Raw genomic sequence first — 21,620 nt, 5'->3', positions numbered from 1 at the left:
AAGACTATTTCAATAACTCCTTGGCTGGTCCTCTTTACCTCTTGAACCTCAACTCTCTGGGTTATCTTCTCAACTGATTACATTCTAGAGCACAGATATATTAATATGACCCCCTCACTTAAAGACCTTTATAATGTCTATAAACAAAAATAAACATATACAGAATGCTTACTGTGCTATGCATTACTCTATCCACTCATTTAATTCTTAAAACCATTCTCTGAAAGGTGAGAGCTGAAATCTGAGGCACAGCTAGTAAGTGAGGTACCCTGCTCCCAGATTCCAAGGCTAGTCTATGCTTCTTGGATGGCTCCCCACTGTTTCTCCAGGATAGAGCTCTGATCCCTTAGAACCTTCACAATCCAACTTCAACCTTTCTTTTCTAGACCATCTCCTCATCAGTGGTCTGCAATATGTTAGTTTGCTGGGGCTATGAGGGATAACCCTGTTCTATGCCCCTCTCCTTGACTTGAAAATGACCACCTTCGTGTTCATAGGGTGTTCTGCCTATATATGCACATTTGTGCTCAAATTTCCCCCTTTTTTAAATAAGGTCATTGAATTATGGCTCATTCTAATGTCCTCAATTTAACTGGATTATCTCAATAAAAACCCCATCTCCAAACAAGGGCATATTGTGAGGAGTGAGGGGTTAGGCTTTAATGTATGAATTTGGGGGCGGGGACAGAATTCAACCCATAACACTTACATGCATAATGCCCCAGTCTCTATTATGTAAATCCATGCAGTCACATAACAAGTTATGTACCAAGTGCCCGTAACTGTGTCAGCACGGTGCAGGACCTGCTATATACTTCCAGACCACCTGTTTGGTGAGTGTGTGCCTCACTTTCTTTACCTTGAACACAGCCACCTTTTACCAAACCCCTTGCCTACCTGCTTTCCTCTGATAACCTCCTAGTTACCTTCAGAATCCATTTATAAGTTCCCTCTTTATAAAAGTTCATATTATCTCTTCTACTGAAAATTTCTCCTTTCCTCCTCCCAACCATTCAATTCCTCCACAGAATGCTACTTATACTTTACTTGCAGCATCTATAGCATTGTATTATAGTTGTCTGTACACTTGTATGTGCCCTAGTTTGATGCTAATAAGGTCACTGAGGGTAAATATACTGACTGTTCGCTTCTATCTTCCTGCACCTGCCTGGAACATCACATAGTGACTACTTAATAAGAATCCATTTAATGAGTGATCAAAGCAGGTGTTCAATTTAACAAGACCCAGAAAAAAAATTGAAGGAGAACTATCTAGAGACAGGGAGACCTGATAGACAGCTACTGCTAAAATCTAAACATGAAGTAATAGAGGCCTGGAACAGGAGAGAGGAAAGTGGACTGAAAGAAAAAACCACCTGGAGAAACTTGTGAGTCAGTGGTTTACTGGGCACGAAAGGTGAAAGACTGGGAGTAATCAAGAACCACCAAATTCACAGGGATAACTGGGTGACAGAAAGCAGAAAAATATTAATTACTATGGCACTATTGGTGGCTCAGCTGACAGACTCTGCCTGTAATGCGGGAGAACTGGGATTGATCCTTGGGTCAGAAAGATCCCCTGGAGAAGGATCTGGCAACCCACTTCGGTATTCTTGCCTTGCGAATCCCATGGACAGACGACCACAGCAGGCTACAGTCCATCGAGTGGCAAAAGGTCTAACATGACTGAGCAACTGATAGACACATGGCCCTATTATTAACAGATAAACCCTAAAGTTTAAGTAGTTGAACAAATAGGTTTTTCCTCTCATACATCAAGACTATATGGATGTTCCTGATGGACAGGTGGCTCTCCTTCGAGAAGTGTAGGCACCTTTCATCTTGAATAGGTATCTACCAAGATCATCTGCTTACGGTGTACTGCAAATGTGCGATTTTTATGGTCAGTTCAGTTTAGTCGCTCAGTCATGTCCGACTCTTTGCGACCCCATGAATCACAGCACCCCAGGCCTCCCTGTCCATCACCATCTCCCGGAGTTCACTCAGACTCACATCCATCGAGGCAGTGATGCCATCCATCCTCTGCGTCCCCTTCTCCTCCTGCCCCCAATCTCTCCCAGCATCAGAGTCTTTTCTGATGAAAAGTAAACAGTAAATTTCACTTATATTCTATTGGCTAGATCTCATTTATATAGCCCAGCCAACTGCACAGGAAGGCTGAGAAATGTAGTCTAGCTGAATACTCAGGAAGAAAAGAAAATGTTTGGCAAACTTGTTTCAGTCTCTTCTAACATAGATAACAAGAGGTGGTAGGAAATTTCAGGGAATGAAGGTAGAGTAAAAATTTGTGGTCTGTTTATAATCACTAGTTGGATGAGAAATATTTGAGTTGGTTCTTCCTAAAGCAACTGAGAAAATGGAATCATTATTCACAAAATTCACATGCATTTCTTTAAATGTAATAATCATGTTACATTAGGGAAGTCTATACTTTGTAATACTATGTATTATATATTATAGTTATCTATCTTCTATACACAAAAATATCCTATCACTAATAGAATAAGCTGTAAACTTATTTTCTCAGTTGTAGTTAGGGATGCTTGCAAATTTAAAAAGACTCTTTTTGCCTGATCCCCTTTGTAACCAATTTTTAAAGTCAGGGTTGGTGGAATAAACCTAAAGACCATGGTCTTGCTAGCAAAAGGTCATGGTAGGTGTTTATAGTGCATTTTTATAAATGTGACTTACTTACCTATTTTTCAAAATGTTATTACATTTTAGCCAAAATTTTGCCTCTTCTGGCGATTATGTGATAAGTTCATGAGACACATCCACAAGATATATCCAGCAGTTACAGCCTTAGGCCAAAAAAAAGAAGTCACCTAACTCCTTTTGTTCCCTTAGGTAATTTACTCAGGTCCCATTAACTGACATCAAAGTCAAGTTTATCAGAGAAAATCACCAACAATGTAAATCCCAGTAGTTTGGAAGTGAATTAAAAAGCTCCCAAATCAGCACTTTCCTCAAATGTTAAATAATTCACTGTGACATTATAGATATAAGCCTCCAGCAAAAGTTACACTTGAACAATTAAGGAAGTAGGAGCCAAACAAATGACTTTAGGGACAGAGAAACAAATGAATGGTTTCTCATAGTACTATGTCAAATTACATTTTCACATTAACAAGTGTGTAGAACACCCAAGCATCACCAGTGACTTACTAGATAAAGTCTGGTTACAGAAAAACAACCTGGAACCATATACCATTTCCTAAATGTAACTGTGGATTCTATACACTTGGGTGTGAAACCCATTTATACCATTTGGGGAATTTTTACATTTGTAATGTACTACCTACTCTTTTGCAAAGTTCTTTTATAATATTCATATTACAACAACCATCAACCAAATACATTATGTTCCTATGAAGAATCAGAAGGCAATGCAGCTGTTTCTTAGAGGCTAGATAAGAGATTGGAAACATAACGTCACAACATAGTGCACTGTATATACAGGTAACAGCATCTGCATAGGAGAAAGAAATACCCTTTAGATTTAAATTCCAACTCTATCATTTTATACCTAGAGAATTTTAGATGAGTTTTAATATCAGTGTTTGTTTCTTTTTCTATAAAATGGGAATGATTCATTTATGCAGTAAATATTTAATTAACACTTATTAGGTCTCAACGACTTCCAAGTGTTATTTTAAGATTAGTGATAGTAAACCAGCTGATATTCATTAGAGATATGTTGTTGTTGTTCAGTCACCCAGTCAAGTCCAACTCTTCATGACCCCATGGACTGCACACACTAGGCCTCCCTGTCCCTCACCATCTCCCAGAGTTTGCCCAAGTTCATGTCCATTGCATCGATGATGCCATCCAGCCATGTCATCCTCTGTCACCCTCTTCTCCTTCTGTCTTCAATCTTTCCCAGCATCAGGGTCTTTCCCAGTGAGTAGGCTGTACACATCAGGTGACCAAAGTATTGGAGCTTCAGCTTCCAATGAAGCATCAGTCCTTCCAATGAATATTCAGGGTTGATTTCCTTTAGGATTGACTGGTTTGATCTACTTGCTGTCCAAAAGTGAAAGTTGCTCAGTCATGTCAGACTCTCTGCAACCCCACGGACTATACAGTCCATGGAATTCTCCAGGCCAGAATACTGGAAGTGGGTAGCCTTTCCCTTCTCTAGGGGATATTCCCAACCCAGAGATCGAACCCAGGTCTCCCGCAATGCAGGCAGATTCTTTATCAGCTGAGGCACAAGGGAAGCTCAAGGATAATGGATTGGGTAGCCTATCTCTTCTCCAGCGGATCTTCTCATCCCAGGAATCAAACTGGGGTTTCCTGCATTACAGATGGATTGCTGTCCAAGGGACTCTCAAAAGTCTTCTCCAACGGCACAGTTCAAAAGCATCAATTCTTTGGCGCTTTGCCTTCTTTACATATTCAGCTCACAACTGTATGTGACTACTGGAAAGACAACAGCCTTGACTACACAGACCTTCGTCGGCAAAGTATTGCCTATGCTTTTCATTACACTGTCTAGGTTTGTCATAGCTTTCCTGCCAAGAAGCAATCAAGGCTGCAGTCACCATCCGCAGTGATTTTGGAGACAAGAAAATAAAGTCTGTCACTGCTTCCACTTTTTCCTCTTCTATTTGCCGTGAAGTGACGGGACCTGATGTCATGATCTTCTTTTTTTGAATGCAGAGCTTTTTCACTCTGCTCTTTCACTATTGTCAAGAGGCTTTTTAGTTCCTCTTCGCTTTCTGCCATAAGGGTAATGTCACCTCCACATCCCAGGTTATTGATATTTCTCCCTGAAATTGTGATTCCAGTCTGGGATTCACCCAGGCCAGCATTTCTCATCATGTACTCTGCAGAGAAGAAAATAAGCAGGGTGAGGATACACAGCCTTGATGTACTCCTTTCCCAATTTTGAACCAGTCCATTGTTCCATGTCCAGTTCTAACTGTTGCTTCTTGACCTGCATACAGGTTTCACAGGAGGCAGAAGGTGGTCTGGTATTCCTATCCCTTTAAAAATTTTCCAGCTTGTTGTGATTTACACAGTCAAAGGCTTTAGCATAGACAATGAAGCAGAAGTAGATGTTTTTCTGGAATTCCCTTGCTTTCTCTATGGTCCAATGGATGTTGGCAATTTGATCTCTGGTTCCTCTGCCTTTTCTAAATCCAGTTTGTACATCTGGAAGTTCTCAGTTCATGTACTGTTGAAGCTTCGCTTGAAGGCTTTTAAGTACTACCTTGCTAGCATGTGAAATGAGCACAATTCTGTGATAGTGATGAGGACTGATTTTTAAAGTAAATCAATAAGATGTATTAACCATAAGTCTTAGCGTCAAGAAATAGTTCTTTTTGTGAGGAAAATTTCCTTGTCACCATGTTTCTGGGTGCTTTAATTTCATGTACCAAAGTCCACCTGTTACTTCTATAGAGGTTTTCAACACAGTGCCAAGTACACTTCTAAGATTAAGTAAAGTTATTGCTGATATATTATTACTAATAAACATTTTTTAAATCACATTTAAAGAATCACAACTGAAATTTTAAAGTTTGTTTTATATGCATCAAAATAACTAATATGTACTCATGAATTTATTCTTTAATCTAAACATGAGATGTAAAGTTTCTTATTCCAGTTAATAAAAACCTCTTCACCATAAAAATAAACAAAATAAAGTTAATGATACAGCACTGAAGTAGACATCTCCTAAAATGGTAGTTGCATCATTATATATACAGCTAAGTTATCCTATTGAGTAGGTTTAAAAACCGTGAATCCTGGACTAAATGATATAGAGTTCTCTACAGAAATAAAATGATATCACAATGGGGCAGAAGGATAGTATTCAATGAAAAAAATTTAATGCTTAAGGTAAAAAGGAAAATATTAGACAAAAACACAAGGGAAAATTTACCAGAGTTCCATACAAAGTAGCTAAGACTATTAGATTTGTTAAGAACAATAAAAACCTATTTTTAACCTTACAAAATATTTTAACCTATCTCTGAATCAGAGAATGACGAAGAACTAAACAGTGATTTCTACTGACCACTGAATGAAAACACAATTTAGAGAGCAATTTCAAAATTTCTTCTTACCATGAATAGATCCCACTGACCATGTCATAGTTTTGACACGAAGCATTCACACTGTTGGGCCCAGCTGCCTTAGAAATAAGTAACACCACCAAGCCCCTCAACTGGAGGTTATTCTGGCTGTCGTGTACAAGACCCCTGCCAACAAGGAAAGAAAGAAAATCACAAAATAAGTTGGATCAAGTAAGAGAACTACTGCAAATACGCCCATGCTTCCAAAATCAGACAATGGGACCCGCTGAAAAGAAATAGGATTGTGGAAGAAAGAGTTAACAGGAGGAAGCAGTAACTACAGGAAACATCTAGAGAAACCCTCAGCTAGTTTTGAAAGTGATAATCTCAAAACTGTGAGGCCTACTGATTTGGCTTCCACCTCTTTCTGGGTTTTCCCATGCAATCTTAACCATGTGGTCTGATAACAAGAGGAACCCACAGTGTTAAACTGTTTTGTGGTAGCTGACTGCAGGTGAAATATAAATTGTATGGTTTCGATGAAGTTGTGTTATGTGGTGATGATGCTGGTAAGGGGAAGGGTACAAAATGATTTCTGTCTTCACAGGTCGAAAATTTGAGAAGTAAAATGGAAATGAATGTCATGGGCAAATATTTTACCATTTCTTATTTTTTATGCAAAAGAATAATCATTCTCGGCAACATTAAGCTTTAACATAGAATGTATTTTTTTGCTATGAATATTCAATATTTATATCTTCTACTATAACTAAGGTCAGAAATACTTTCCTAGATTACATTTTTGTTTAAGTATCACAAAAGGTTGTCATATAAGAACTAAAGGGCAACATTAGAAAAAGAAAAAAAAGACAGAAAATTATGGGTAACATATTATAATGGGCTCAGACAGTAAAGAATCTGCCTGCAATGTGCAAGACCTGGATTCTATTCCTGGGTTGGGAAGATCCCCTGGAGGAGGGCATGGCAACCCACTCTAGTATTCTTGCCTGGAAAATCCCCGTGGACAGAGAAGCCTGGCAGGCTATAGTCCATGGAGTTACAAACATGACTGAAAGACTAAGCACAACATATTATAATAAATTAACACTTAGAACAATCTTCATGAGCACTAATCAAATAGGTTATACTAAAAAGCATACATAAATAACAAACAAACAAAATTCTTGAATGTGGTAAAAATAATAAAAAATTTTTATTAATTTTTATTGGAGTTTAGTTGATTCACAATTTAACTAACACAGTTGTGTTAGTTAAGCTGTACATCAAAGTGAATCTGTTATACACACACACACACATTCTTTTTTAGATTCTAATCCCATATAGGTCATTACAGAATATTGAGAAGAATTCCCTGTGCTATCCAGCAGGTTCTTAATAGTTTCCTATTTTATATATGTAGTGTATATATGTCAATCCCAATCTCCCAGTTTATCCCTCCTCCCCTTCCCCCTTTGGTAACCATAAGTTTGTCTTCTACATCTGTGACCTTATTTCTGCTACTGCTAAGTCACTTCAGTCGTGTCCGACTCTGTGCGACCACACAGACGGCAGCCCACCAGGCTCCCCTGTCCCTGGGATTCTCCAGGCAAGAACATTGGAGTGGGTTGCCATTTCCTTTTCCAATGCATGAAAGTGAAAAGTGAAAGTGAAGTCGCTCAGTCGTGTCCTACTTCGCATGGACTGCAGCCTACCAGGCTCCTCCATCCATGGGATTTTCCAGGCAAGAGTACTAGAGTGTGTTGCCGTTGCCTTCTCCAGACCTTATTTCTAAAAACAGGAAAATTTGTATTCTAATACTTCACTGACTTATTAAGACTTCCTCGGGTGACTTCTGAACAAAGAATTAATTTAAATTAAGTTATACAGTCAAAATTAATGAGTTAGCCCATTACTTAAGAAAATTTTCACCCCTCATGCTTCTTTCATTAGTTTCGAAATAAGACATCTTCAGGCTTACTGCAAAATAACAGTTACAGTTCTTTCTTTACTTATATTTTCTCCTTAATCTAGTAAGTGATCTTCAGTAGGTTAGAGGGGTTAATGATTTTTACAAAGAAGTTCTAATTTCCTAGAAAAAGGAAGTTAATTTAAGGTAATTAAGCTATACTATAGTAGAAACAAATAATCAACAGAAATATCCAAATCTCTTTATTACAATGTAACAATCTACTTAAATCCTATAGACCTGAACTGTAGGGAGGCTGGGAAGCATAGTATTTTGGAAGAAAATGTAAAATGGGGTGCTTTCCAACTTTTTTGCTTTGAATTACAGATTTTAACTTATGCTAATGTGTGTGGGTGCTCAGTCGTGTCCGACTCTTTGCAACCCTATGGACTGTGGTCCACCAGGTTTCTGTCAATGGTATTTTCCAGGCAATAATACTGGAGTTGGTTGCCAATTCCTCCTCCAGGGCATCTTTCCGACCAGGGATTGAACCTATGTCTCCTGCATTGGCAGTTGGGTTCTTTACCACTGAGCCACCTGGGAAGCCCAACTTATGCTACTAGATCCTTATACATGTTTTACCTGAGGTATATAATAATAATATTAAAGAGAAGCTGTGAATTGGCTCCTAGTTATAGAAAGGGAAAAGAGGAAGGTGAGGCTGTGTGTGTGTCTGTGTGTTTGGGGGGTTGAGCCTGTTTAGGAATGAAAAGCTATGGTCTAGTCAAAGCTATGGTTTTTCCAGTGGTCATGTATGGATGTGAGAGTTGGACCATAAAGAAAGCTGAGTGCTTAAGAATTGATGCTTTTGAACTGTGGTGCTAGAGAAGATTCTTGAGAGTCCCTTGGACTTCAACGAGATCAAACCAGTCAATCCTAAAGGAAATCAGTCCTGAATATTCACTGGAAGGACTGATGCTGAAGCTGAAGTTCCAATACTTTGGCCAACTTGATGCAAAGAACTGACTCATTTGAAAAGACCCTGATGCCAGGAAAGATTGAAGGCAGGAGGAGAAAGGGACAACAGAGGATGAGATGGTTGGATGGCATCAACGACTCGATGGACATGAGTTTGAGCAAGCTCTGGGAGGTGGTGATGGACAGGTAGGCCTGGTGTGCTGCAGTCCACAGGGTCACAAAGAGTAGGACACGACTGAGCAACTGAACTGAGGAATGAAAGATATGAGGGTAACACTTAACAACTTGAAACTTAAAAATTTAAGTTGTGAGTTTTGAGACATTGGGCCAAGTCAGGCTGAAGAAATAGTCCTGGCAACAGTTTTGATAACACCTCCCATAAACTTCTCAGAGAGGAGACCTTTCACAGAGGACACATACATCATCATCATCATCATCAAAATACAGCAGCAGCAGCAACAACAACAAATCCTAACATAGAACCTCACAATATATGCCAGGAACTGTTCTAAGTATTTTACTATATATTAATCAAATTAATTCATGACAACTCTATGAGGAAGGTACCACAATTGATTTTATTTTATTTTATTTTAATTAATTAATTTATTTATTTTTAATTTTTACTTTACAATTCTGTATTGGTTTTGGCATAGATTGACATGAATCCACCACAGGTGTACATGTGTTCCCAAACATGAACCCCCCTCCCCACAATTGATTTTAGAGATGAAGAAAATGAGGCACAGAGAGAGATCAAGCAACTTGCCCAAGATACCACAGATAGTAAGCCTCAGAACCCTGATAGGGCCAGGATCTGAATCCAGGCCACCTGGCTCTTGAGTCTACATACATGTTTATCCATTATGCTATAGCAACTCCCCATCTGCTTCATTTCATTCATATACCAACTATTTATTGAGTCAATAGAATAGGGACTGCTTTAGAACCAGGTCTGAAAAATCCTTCTGCCATTTATTAGTTGTATGACTCAGACTATCACTTTTTCTGTAAAACGAGGTTAAACGACATCTGTTTCCTGTGGTCACTGTGTGGAAGAGACAACAGGAGTAAAGCATACACCACTGTGGAAGCACATGGGAGGCGGTAAGGCTGTCAGAAAACCACAATCTCTCTCCTCATTACTTTTTTGCCATGTATTTTTAATTCTTCTATCTTTACAACCCTATGGACTACAGCCTGCCAGGCCCCTCTGTCTATGGAATTCTCCAGGGAAGAATACTAGAGTGGGTAGCCATTCCCTTCTCCAGGGGAATCTTCCTGACCCAGGGATTGAACCGGAGTCTCCTGCACTGCAGGCAGATTCTTCACTGTTTGAGCCACCGATAATTTCCCATACTGTTTCTTCTTCTACTCCCCCAAAATAACAAAAGTTAAGGAATCCTTCCTTCTATGAGCCTGAAACATCATATATGGCTGAAACACATTCCACTTTCAGAAAGCACTACTGAAAAGGTCAGGAAAAGAAACTCTAGTGGACCAGTTGACAGAAATCAAGAGAGCAGTCAGAAAAGCATGCCTTCTAAGCATCAGTTTGCACACAAGACAACAGTTGACAATCCAAAGAACAGATTAACAGTTTGAGTAAATTAAATGTTTCCAAAACACCACTTCTTTAAGTTCACTTTATTAACAGCCTTAAAAAAAAAAAGTAATAAGATAATTTGATAATGTCCACTACGCAAACCTTAGCTCACAACAAAAATAAGAAATTTAGCACCTGAGCATAAAAAAGTCCCTAGGATTCTAAATCTGCAGAGATAATGTTTCATATAATCCAGATCATATTTTCACCTGGAACACTACAATTTATTCTGAGTGCCTCTCTAGGAGAAATACCAACAAACTGGAGCATATCCAGAAGATCGTGCAATCACTTACTGCCATACACTTGGCTGACAGAAAAAAAAAAAAAAGAACGCTAGCTTGGAGAATAGCAAAGACAGTGTTCTCAAATTTACGCAGCCAAAAACATAGTAAATGCTTACTGTAAGTCAGACACAGTGCTAGACAGACACTGGAAGACATAATGACATACACTGGTGTATTGTGGTCTCCCTTCGTGTGGATTATATAATCTGGATTTAAAATAATAATAAAATGTGGCATGAGCTACTTCAGGATATGAACAAGGGCAACCAACATAAGTGGGGTGAAGGAGTGGTCAAAGAGACCTCCTTGAGGCCTAAAGGATGAGAGGGAAGGAGTCACAGGATCTGAAGCAAGGAGGGGAAGTGAAAAAAGAGTGTTTTAGAGGAAGGTTTAGAGGAGAGAGAGGAGGACACAACTGTCTCCAGAACCAACAGGACAGGAACACAGTGTATGTGAAGGGGAGGGTTGGGAGAATTAAAGCTAGAGGAGTACATGATGACTGTCTGCTCATCTGAAAGGGTACCATATGGATAGAAGACAGACTTCGTAAGTATTACTTTAGAGACTGACACTAATAGATAGAAAATATAGCTGGTGAATTTTGGCTTCACATGAAGAAATTAAAGAACAGAGGAGCCTCTATTGATGCTGAGTCCCTTGTGAATAAAGATGTTCAAGAAGCTGCACAGCCTCTGATACAACACATCAAAGGGAAGCCTGGATTATTTGACATCTGGGTTTTTTCCCCTTCTCTGTGATTCTTTATGATTTCACTTTACTACATGTAATTATCTAATACTCTTCCCTGGGGCTCAAATAGTAAAGCATCTGCCTGTAATGCGGGAGACCTGGGTTGGAGACTTGGGTTGGATCCCTGGGTTGGGAAGATCCCCTGGAGGAGGGCCTGGTAACCCACTCCAGTATTCTTGCCTGGAGAATTCCTATGGACAGAGGAATCTGGAGGGCTACAGTCCATGGGGTCGCAAAGAGACAGACATGACTGGGTAACTAAGTAGTTCACTTTTTTTAACTACAATATGTATAATAAGTATAAAATTTGGGAGAAATCGTTAACATCATCAAAGTGTCATAAATGAAAGCAATATTTAGTCCCTTGTAATCTATATCACTAAAATTCTACAGAATTGTTTTCCTTTTGCTAATATATATATACATATATTTAAACCCTTTAGCATTCATTAAACTAATACAGACCAAATACCTTCCATACATTAAGCACTGTGCTTGGCACAGATGCCACGGTGAGCAAAACCAGGCAAAGAGCTTGTGAAGCTTACAAGCTGATGCTAGAGACCAGTAATAATGAAAGAATCACAAATAAATGTAAAATTACAATGCTAATAATGCCACAGAGTAAAAAGAGATGATACTTGAGAGCTTACAACTGGGAACTAGCCTAGCCAGGAAAGTCAGAGGCTTCCTGAGGAAATGATGATTTAGTTGACATCCAAAGGAAGAAAGATGTAAAAGAGGGGTGTGGGAAGAGAAGAGGTAAGAGGAGTGTCTTCAGAGCACAAGAAAGAGCACATGCAAAGCTGAGAACACTGTACAAATGAAGCTAGAAGAAAACAGGGACTCGACCACACAGGTCAAACAGGCTGTGATTAGACACTAGCTCTTTATCCAAAGAGCAATGTGAAACCACTGCAGTGACTTAAGCATCTGGTCATGTAATCAGATATTTTAAAAAAATATACAAAAAATGTCTTCCCTCATCAGTGTGGAAAAGTGACTTATGGGTGTGCTGGCGGTGGGGGAACAAAGTGGATATGAAGAGATAAGTTGGGACACTTTTGCGGTAGTCAATGAGAAATATGGAGGTAGTAGCTTGGTGGACAAACTAGAGATGTACCAAATCTAAAACAGTATTTCAATCAATTTAAACATATGTCAGATATTATGTAGTCCTGGGAAATTAGCTACTATAGACATATCACTAATTTTAAATAACATCATTCTGAAAAGTTTATAAGTTGAATTTTGGGGGGAGGAATTTGGCCTTCTTCAAAATTCTGCTCTAGAACTACAACAGATCAAAAATTAACACTAATATCTTAATAGCTTTACAATTTCATGGAAATAAGGATTTTACAGGTGAACTTTGTGCAACACAATTGTAAGGCCTTCTCACATCGTTGTTTCTGTGGTTAATTGCAGTTCCTACTGCATCATCCTATCTTTCCAGAACTATTAACTATTTTAAGTCCTCAAATGACAGCTATGGAACCTTTCCATACTCTCTCAAATTCCACTGTTTCAACACATATATATACTATGAGGAATACAAAGAAATGAGGTCTAATAAAAGAGCTATTAATGATGTGTTTCAAAAATGGTTAAATTGAAAAAAAAAGTGGTTAAATTGAATAATATAAGAACAGACAACAAAGACAGTAGAGTATCAATAAGCTATCCATAAACAAAGGAAGAAAGAAAACGGCTTCTTGTTAGAGGTGCCCCTCCCAGTGGAGACAGACTTCAGACTGAGCCTTAAAGATGGTCAAATTTTCCTGAGCAGAGAATGGAGGGAGGAGAGGGATGGAGTTATTAGAATGGAAAGAATGGTACCTTGGGAGAAAGGAATAGGTTTGAGTGATGTGAAGCAGGTTCAGGACCTGTGGGGCTAATCATTTGGGCAAAGTGGGAAGGTGAACAAGCCCAGGAGACAGCCTAAAGAGCAAGGGGCCTTGAGAGGTTTAGAATCAGGACTTTATTCTGCAGGCAATTTGAAGGCATGGATGGTTTGTCAGCAAGGGACTAATGTGCTTAGAGCTAAAGACTAAAACTGCTACTTGGGGCCTAATATTGTCATTCTGCCAATAGCGTGTTGTTGGGTGCAGGGGAAAGGAGAGGGAAGATTAGTTAGGAGTAGCTTCTTCCAATATTCCAGGTGCGAGATAATGAGGGCCTAAATTAGGGTAGTAGCAGCAGGAATGGGAAAGAAAACCTGAATGATGGCAGCAGCATGGAGGTGGGTCAGGTTAGTCTGGCCAACTGACTGCATGAGCGAGACATCAGGAAGGGACCAGGAAGCAAATATAAGGGCTGAATTTAAGATTCAAACTTGTCTGCTGGAGGTGATGATGCTAGCATTAGCAAGGACTGGAAAGAAAAGGAGTGTTAATGGGGAATTAATGAGTTCAGTTTTGGACATGTTAACTTTGAATGCAAGAAGGACTTCCAGATGGAGATGCCCAGCAGGCACCTGGAAATGCTGTGGATATAGATTTGGGAAGCATCTTCATAGAGGTGATAGCTAAAGCAGTAGAAATTGATGGATGCATTTTGGGAGTTGGGGGGGGGCTGGTGCGCGTAGAAAGAAGAAGAGAAGGGAAAAGGGGAAAGGAAGGCATGAGAAGAGAAAAGGAATTTTAGAGAATTCATATATTGTAGGGAATTTTAGAGAATTCACTCCATATATTGTAGGGAACTGAGCAAGGATGAGTGTGACCCACAGGAAGGAACACAGCATGTCCACAAATAAAAGGGGTCTCCACAGACACCCGGAAAGAAAAGTGAACATAAACGCAGAGTGAAAGCAGAGAATGGTGGCTGTGCGGTGTGCAGAACCTGGGGTGAGGCAGCTGCCTCTTCCATGGGCTTTTTATTATAAACATCTAGCCTGGCACTTAATACACTGAATAATAAAAACGGCATTGAATGACACAGCTACAACATACTATAAACATACTATAATGCCAGGCACGTGCTAATTTATATGTACATTCTTACTCTCACAAAAACATGTAAAAGAACTAGTAATATCATTTTATAGATGAGGAAAATTAGCAAGCAGGCTTAGAAAAGCTAAACAATTACTAGTCAATTAGTAATTTAAGTGCCAAGATTTAGATATAATTTTCAGTCTTGCTATTTAATGGTTGTATTTGTTCTAAGGTACTCCTCACAAGGCTGTGAGAATCTTAAGGGCCCTCAGGCTTAGTCATCTTTGGATGCTCTGCACCCAACAGAGTAACTGATACAGAATAAGTCTCAAAAAATGCAAGATGAGAGAGCAAATAACTTCCAAGAAGCAGAGCAGCAGACACCATCTTACTATCTTACCCAAATAGACCTATTACTAGTCCCAACCTTACTCATCTCTCCTATTATCCATTTGCTACACTGAACCAGGGGCTTCCCAGGTGGTGCTAGTAAAGAACCCGCTTGCCAATGCAGGAGATATAAGAGACATGGGTTCGATCCCTGGGTTGAGAAGATACCCTGGAGGAGGGCATGGCAACCCAGTCCAGTATTCTTGCCTGGAGAATCCCACAGACAGAGGAGCCATAGGGTCACAAAGTTCGGACACAAGTGAAGGAACTTGGCACACACACTGAACCTTGAGTTCAGGGTCTTGAGTCCCTCTTCCTAAATCATAGTGCATTCTTTAAAAGTGATAGCCACACTGGAGAAAAGGACCGATGCACTACAAAAGGACATGCTGAGAGTTTAATGCGATGTTGAAAAGTTTCTGTATATAAGCACCATGTCGTATCAAAGGACCCATCTCTTAAGCTTTAAGCAGACAGAACTCAATATACTGGAGTGTTTAAGTGCTTTGTCTCATCATTTAGGAGAACTTACTGAATTCACTACTGCAGCAGTGCCTGGGAGAGGCTACACTCACTCTGAACAGAAGGTAGGGGTAGTTCCAGATGGTGAGCTGAGGTAGGATGGCAAAACCGGAGGAGAGAAAACCTGAGTTATGTTCAAGAGTTCAGAATTCTAACTTATGCCAGTGACTCAAATCACAGTCTTTTGGGAAACTGATAATCAAATATTAAGGAAACAACTTATCAACGATAAAGGATCATCACCCTTGAGTTAGTTTGTGCATGCATGTTCAGGGCTAGGTCATGTTTGACTCTTTTTCGACCCCATGGTAGCCTACCAGGGTCTTCTGTCCATGGGATTTCCTGGGCAAGAATACTGGAGTGAGTTGCCATTTCCTTTCCCAGGGGATCTCCCTGACCCAGGGATCAAACCTACGTCTCCTGCTAGGCAGGCAGATTATTTTCTGCTGAGCTACTGGGAAAGTCCTGTGTTAGCTCAAAGCTTCTGAAAGTAAAACTGAATGGGAAAAATCCAGAACCTCCCAGATCCCCACAGTGGAAAAACTCCTTCCAGTGCTAAAATCTAGAGGTATAGAGTTTGTTTCACTATTTGACTACCTCACTTTAATATATCTAGTTCTAATAAATCAATCCAGAAAATGTAAGCATAAAAGATGGGTGTCAAATCTGATATACATGAGGGAGACTGGTTAAAAAGGTTTCTAATAATACTTGTGACTGTGACTCCTAGTCAAAAAATTTTTTAAGTTTATATAGATAACTGAAGCAAAAGGACTAGAAGATGTACATTTTTTTGCCCAAGAATCACAGGAATACCCTGATCTTCTCTATTATTTTTTTTATGTTGACTATAGCCTGCTAAATTGCCTTTGTGACCTGATGAGTTTAACCTGCAGTTTTTTGAAAAAGTGTTTTAAGTCATGTATAATATGTGGTATATTAAGTTAAAAGAACTAGAAGTAAATGTAAAATTAAATAGGAATAGAATTACCATTATTTAAAAATAACTGTGCCAACACTAGAACAAATTTAGTGTTGCAACAAAGCACTAAACAAATTTTAATGATATGGGAAAATACTTAAAATGTTAAAGAAAAGATAAAGTTATAAAACTATAATTATAATATGATCCCAATTATGTTTCAATATAGGCACACATATATATATAAAATAAACAAGGCCATGAACTAAGAATAAATATGATAAAACAACAACATTTTATTTTAATTCAAGTATAGTTGATTACAATGTTACAATGCTGTGTTAGTTTCTGGCAGATAGCATATTTATATATATATATATTCTTTTTCATATTCTTTTCCATTATCGTTTGCTACAGGATATTAAACATAGTTCCCTGTGCTATACAGTAGGACTTTGTTGTTTATCTATTTTATATACAGTAGTTTGTATCTGCTAATTCCAAACTCCTAATTTATCCTTCTCCAACCCCTTTCCCATTTGGTAACCATGTTTGTTTTCTAAAACAGTAACGTTTAAAATCTGAGTGTCATTCTATTGGTATTCAATACACAGAATGTCCACGTATTTTTTAGTGTATTTAAAATATTTTGTTTAAAAAATGAAGAGAAATAATAGGAAGAAAATGCCTCTAAATGGTAATAAGTGTTAATCAATGGATTTTCAGATTAAGGGTGATTTACATATTTTCCAAATTGCATAAGAGTACAGATCTCTTTGTAAGTCTGAAGAAAAAGATAACTATTTTTAAAATATCAAAATATTAAAAAGGCAAATGGCTTACTATATTATAGCTATATTTCTTACTTGAAGAAAAAATTTAACTCACCTTTAATGAATCCCAAAGTTCTATCTAGATGTCTTTTGGGTTCTTATATCTCACTTTTAATTTCTCTAAGGTTTAGATATAAGGCCAAAGCTTAAATGGTATCAAAGTGATGTTAAATATATATATATATACATATATAAAATATATATATGATTAGTAACTCAGTGACAGTAATATTACTAAGTTGTAAAAGAAAAACATTAGCACTCATGAAAATTATCTTAAAGCACTCTAATTTGAAGGAGACTAAAAATAGTCTGCATGTCACAGATTTTTATATAAAATTAGCAGACAAGCTGGAGGTTAATATCCTTTGACAAAATGACCCAAATTGTATTATTCCTGCCATATCTATCCTGAGACTAAAATGCCCTAGACTTGAAACAACATTAGGGCCTGAGGTGGCCAGTCTTTAGAATCTGGGAGCTGTAGCAGCCACTGGCATGGCTCGAGGGCCACAGGCACATCCCACCTGCATTAAATCCCCAAGGGACAGCAGGGCCAAGGAACTGCCTCAACCAAGCTCTCGCAAAGCAGCAGTTAGGTTTGAGGGGCATGTGGCAGAAGACAGGCAATGGAGAAAAAGAGAGAAGAGAAAGTAGAACAGGTATCGGGCATAGGAGTTGTCGAACAGAGGGGGAATCAAATAGAGCTTTCTAGAGATAGTTAACAAATGAACACCGGAAGTTTAACAAAATATGATTGAAAGAAAAAACAAGTAAAATAATGCTAATGATCAAGTCTGCAGCAAGATATAAGCTGGCCGCCTTATAATTAAACTATCACTAGGGGGAGAAACGGAGAAGGCAATGGCACCCCACTCCAGTACTCTTGCCTGGAAAATCCCATGGACGGAGGAGCCTGGTGGGCTGCAGTCCATGGGGTCGTGAAGAGTCAGACACGACTGAGCGACTTCACTCACTTTTCACTTTCATGCATTGGAGAAGGAAATGGCAACCCACTCCAGTGTTCTTGCCTGGAGAGTCCCAGGGTCGGGGGAGCCTGGTGGGCTGCCATCTATGGGATCACACAGAGTCGGACACGACTGAAGCAACTTAGCAGGGGGAGAAAAAAATCAACAAAGATTTCTGAACTTAAATGATAACTGAAGATTTATTTTAAAATACTAACGTAGTAAAACAGGTCGTTAAAAAATATTTCAGTCAAACTGAAAACTCCATTAAAATGATCTCACACAAGTTTTACACACAGACCCCTTTTGTTCATGTTAGAAAAAAATCAATTTAGTGTTGAAGCAAAGGGGTAGAAAAACCAAGTGCTGGAACATAGGCATCATTACACTATTCTGACACATGAGACTCACACCACCACTCAAGCAGTGACATTGGCTAAAAGCTGACCTGCTGTGAATCACACCTCCCTATCGGAGTCCGCCTGTGTAGGGAATAAGGCAACCAAATGTGAATGCGAGCTCCCTTATTGCTCAGTGCTTTTCTCAACTTCAAGTCCTGATTTCAGCACACTCTGACACTCAAATTCAAGGGAACTGCTGTCAGACTAAGCCTCCACTCTAGCAGGTCAAAAGGTTTTGGGTAGAAGTACATTTTTATCAAAAAGAATATCTCAATGTAAGTAATAAGTATTTGTTTAGTACTTGGTGGGTCAGTCCTACTAGCTAAGGAAGGTGGTTCAGTTGTGCAAAATTTAGAATATTTGCCTTAGGACAAGTTGGAAAAGACAAAATGAGAAGTTCATTCAATTGGCTTTACACAACATACTATTAAGAGGCTAAAGCCAAATGGAGAAGCTACAACAGGAGATGGACGAATCCAGTAAAAATAAGCAAACTGAAAAAAACTGAAGTGGGAATGGGACGGGGACAGAAACCATCATAGGTTTTAGCTGGAGAAATCACTCTTTGAAAAACTGAACAGAAAAAAAAATCAAAACCTAAAACTGTACTATAGCAATATGATGGTTGAGCAATCAAGTGCAAATTTTTTTTTTTTGGTTTTGCTTGTTTTTTTAATTAATTTTTTATTGATGGATAATTGCTTTACAGAATTTTGTTGTTTTCTGTCAAACCTCAACACAAGTGCAAAATTTTTAGGAAAAACTCCATTTATTTTTCCAAAATCAACACTGAAATCAAGGTACAGGAGACCAAAACATGGGAGAATTAGAAGTGACAGGTGCAGGACATACACTGCTTGTGTTCATCTTCCACAGAAAAACTCTTCACCATGAAAGATTCCATGTTTGGTTTCCCAAGTTAAAATCTATTAGCTCTCAAAATTCCAAATACTGCTACCCAAATAACAATAAGGCCTTATAAATATTTAAAATAGCCACCATCAGAGGTAGTAAAGGACAATCATTACCATAACAGTGGCATCTCTCAAATTATAGGTGTCAATGGGGAAACATGATTCAATTTCTTCAAGTTTCAGTTACATGGTATTAATTAATAGACGGCACCTACTGAACCAAGAGAGAGAGAGACACTTGGAATAAATTACACACACGTTACTCTAGCCAATTTAATCCTCAGAGAACATAACACTTGCTCCACTCTAGCAGGTCAAAAGGTTTTGGGAAGACATCTCTCATTTACCAGATGGCCAGCAAGTGACCGAGAGACAGACTGTCTCATCCACCGTGGTATATCCTCAAGCCTTCATGGTGCCAGCTCATCTAACCTGACAACTATCCTGGGAGGTGGTAGTTTTCCTCATTTTATTGATGAAGATATTAAGGCTCACAGAGCAAGTTTATTTTTTACACATCAATGATTAACACTGATAAACTACATATTTGTATTCATTTATTTATTGTCTTCCTTGACTAGAACACAAGCATATTACAGCATATTTACTTGTCCACAGTTGTATCTCCAGTGCTTAGAATCCTGCCTGGCACACATAAACATTCCATAAATACTTGTGGATGAATTAATAAGGTAATCTGCCCAAAATTATACAGACAATAAATGAAGGACCTGGGGTTCAATTCCAATGTCTGCTTCCAAAGCCAGCCTACAGAAATAATGATCACAGCAATAACACACAGAGTAAAAATGGGCAATAGCTTGAATTAGAGCTCAGAAAGGGCCTTACAGGTAAAAGACGTGAAAAAAATTTTAAAGTTGATTTCTCGTAAGCACTTCCCTGAAACCTCTCTTGATTACTGGCTGGTGCACTTATAGCTAGACAAGAATTTGGGTGCTGCCTTCTCCTTACATGCAAGTTCAACAAGACTCCCAAGTAGAACAGAGCAGAGGATGTGCGGTCCATTAAACAGAGCCATGGGAAGCCTTGAATAGCCCCCATTCACAGGAGGCTGAGAAAAGTTGGCACTGCAGTGAAAATATAGTCCAGGTTAAAAACCACAACTAAAAAACAGCAACAACAAAAACCCACACGGACTGCAGGAGTAGCCAGGGTCTATACCACAGCCCAGGAGCCCTACACTGAAATGAGGATCTGCACAGGCCCGCTTGTGGCATGTGGCTCTGTGCCCTTCTGGTGGCCTACGACAGTCAATCTAAAATACTCCACAAAATTATAACTCGTAGGGGAGGAGGAGATCATAGTTTTCATCATTCTTTATTGAATATCTTGGTTCCTTTCCTTGAAATTGGGCAAAATATACATTCCTCGATTGAAATGTTCCACTGAAGGACTACTTAGTTAAAAAAATAATTTACATACATTCTATGTTTTAATTTCTAGGAATATGTTAAATAAGACAGGAAGTTTATATCTCAAGACTTTTTGTTCCCATTTTAATTTAATTCATACTACAATAATTCATTTTTAAAAGGTGAAAGAAACTAAACACTGCTCATTGATACACTAGGGACCCAATCTTGCAACTTTGTCCTACAAAGGAAAAAGCAATAGGCTCAATGTTACTATCTGTTGCAAAAACTATCCTTACACTTTAAATATATAAAAACGTATATTTATATGTATGTTTATATGTATGTATTTATTTTCTTATTTCCTCACTTGAACCTCATACAAGGCTGTAAGGTACTATTCTTGATCCTGATTATATGGATGAAGAAACTGAGACACAAAGAAGTTAAGTAACAAGTAGGGCTGTAAGTAAGTGGTAGAGGCCATGGTCACAAATACAAATTTTGTTTTAATGATGGCTTTAAAAAAGATACTGATACTGAAAAAACACTGAATTGGGCAAAGAGAGAGAAACTAGGGTAGATATGAAATTAAAGGGGCAAAAAATGTTTTTTACTACATTAAAATTAAAATAACCTTGATGAAAGTAATGGGACAAAAGAAATTACTCTTCTTATGGTGCAAGTACAGTTCCAAACCCTATGGATTTGAGGACAATGACAAAAGTGTGAAAACTCTGTCTCTGAGCACATGTGTCAAAAATCTAACAAATTTCAAAGACGTATAACA

At 38.5% G+C, this 21,620-nt stretch overlaps 1 protein-coding gene across 2 annotated transcripts in view; it reads right to left on the bottom strand.

The window, feature by feature from the left end:
* Window positions 1-21,620, bottom strand: part of PDSS2 (decaprenyl diphosphate synthase subunit 2) — a 263,125-nt gene that overhangs the window by 147,904 nt on the left and 93,601 nt on the right. For both annotated transcript variants that reach the window (XM_040238568.1, XM_040238569.1), the window contains exon 2: window positions 6,096-6,230. In XM_040238568.1, the coding sequence (XP_040094502.1) occupies window positions 6,096-6,230 (135 nt within the window). The remainder of the gene's footprint in view (window positions 1-6,095; window positions 6,231-21,620) is intronic.

The sequence above is a fragment of the Oryx dammah genome, unplaced genomic scaffold (assembly GCF_014754425.2).
Source record: "Oryx dammah isolate SB20612 unplaced genomic scaffold, SCBI_Odam_1.1 HiC_scaffold_4, whole genome shotgun sequence".
Lineage (NCBI taxonomy): Eukaryota > Metazoa > Chordata > Mammalia > Artiodactyla > Bovidae > Oryx > Oryx dammah.
Note: the sequence above shows the minus strand (reverse complement) of the source record. Positions and strands in the feature narration are given on the sequence as shown.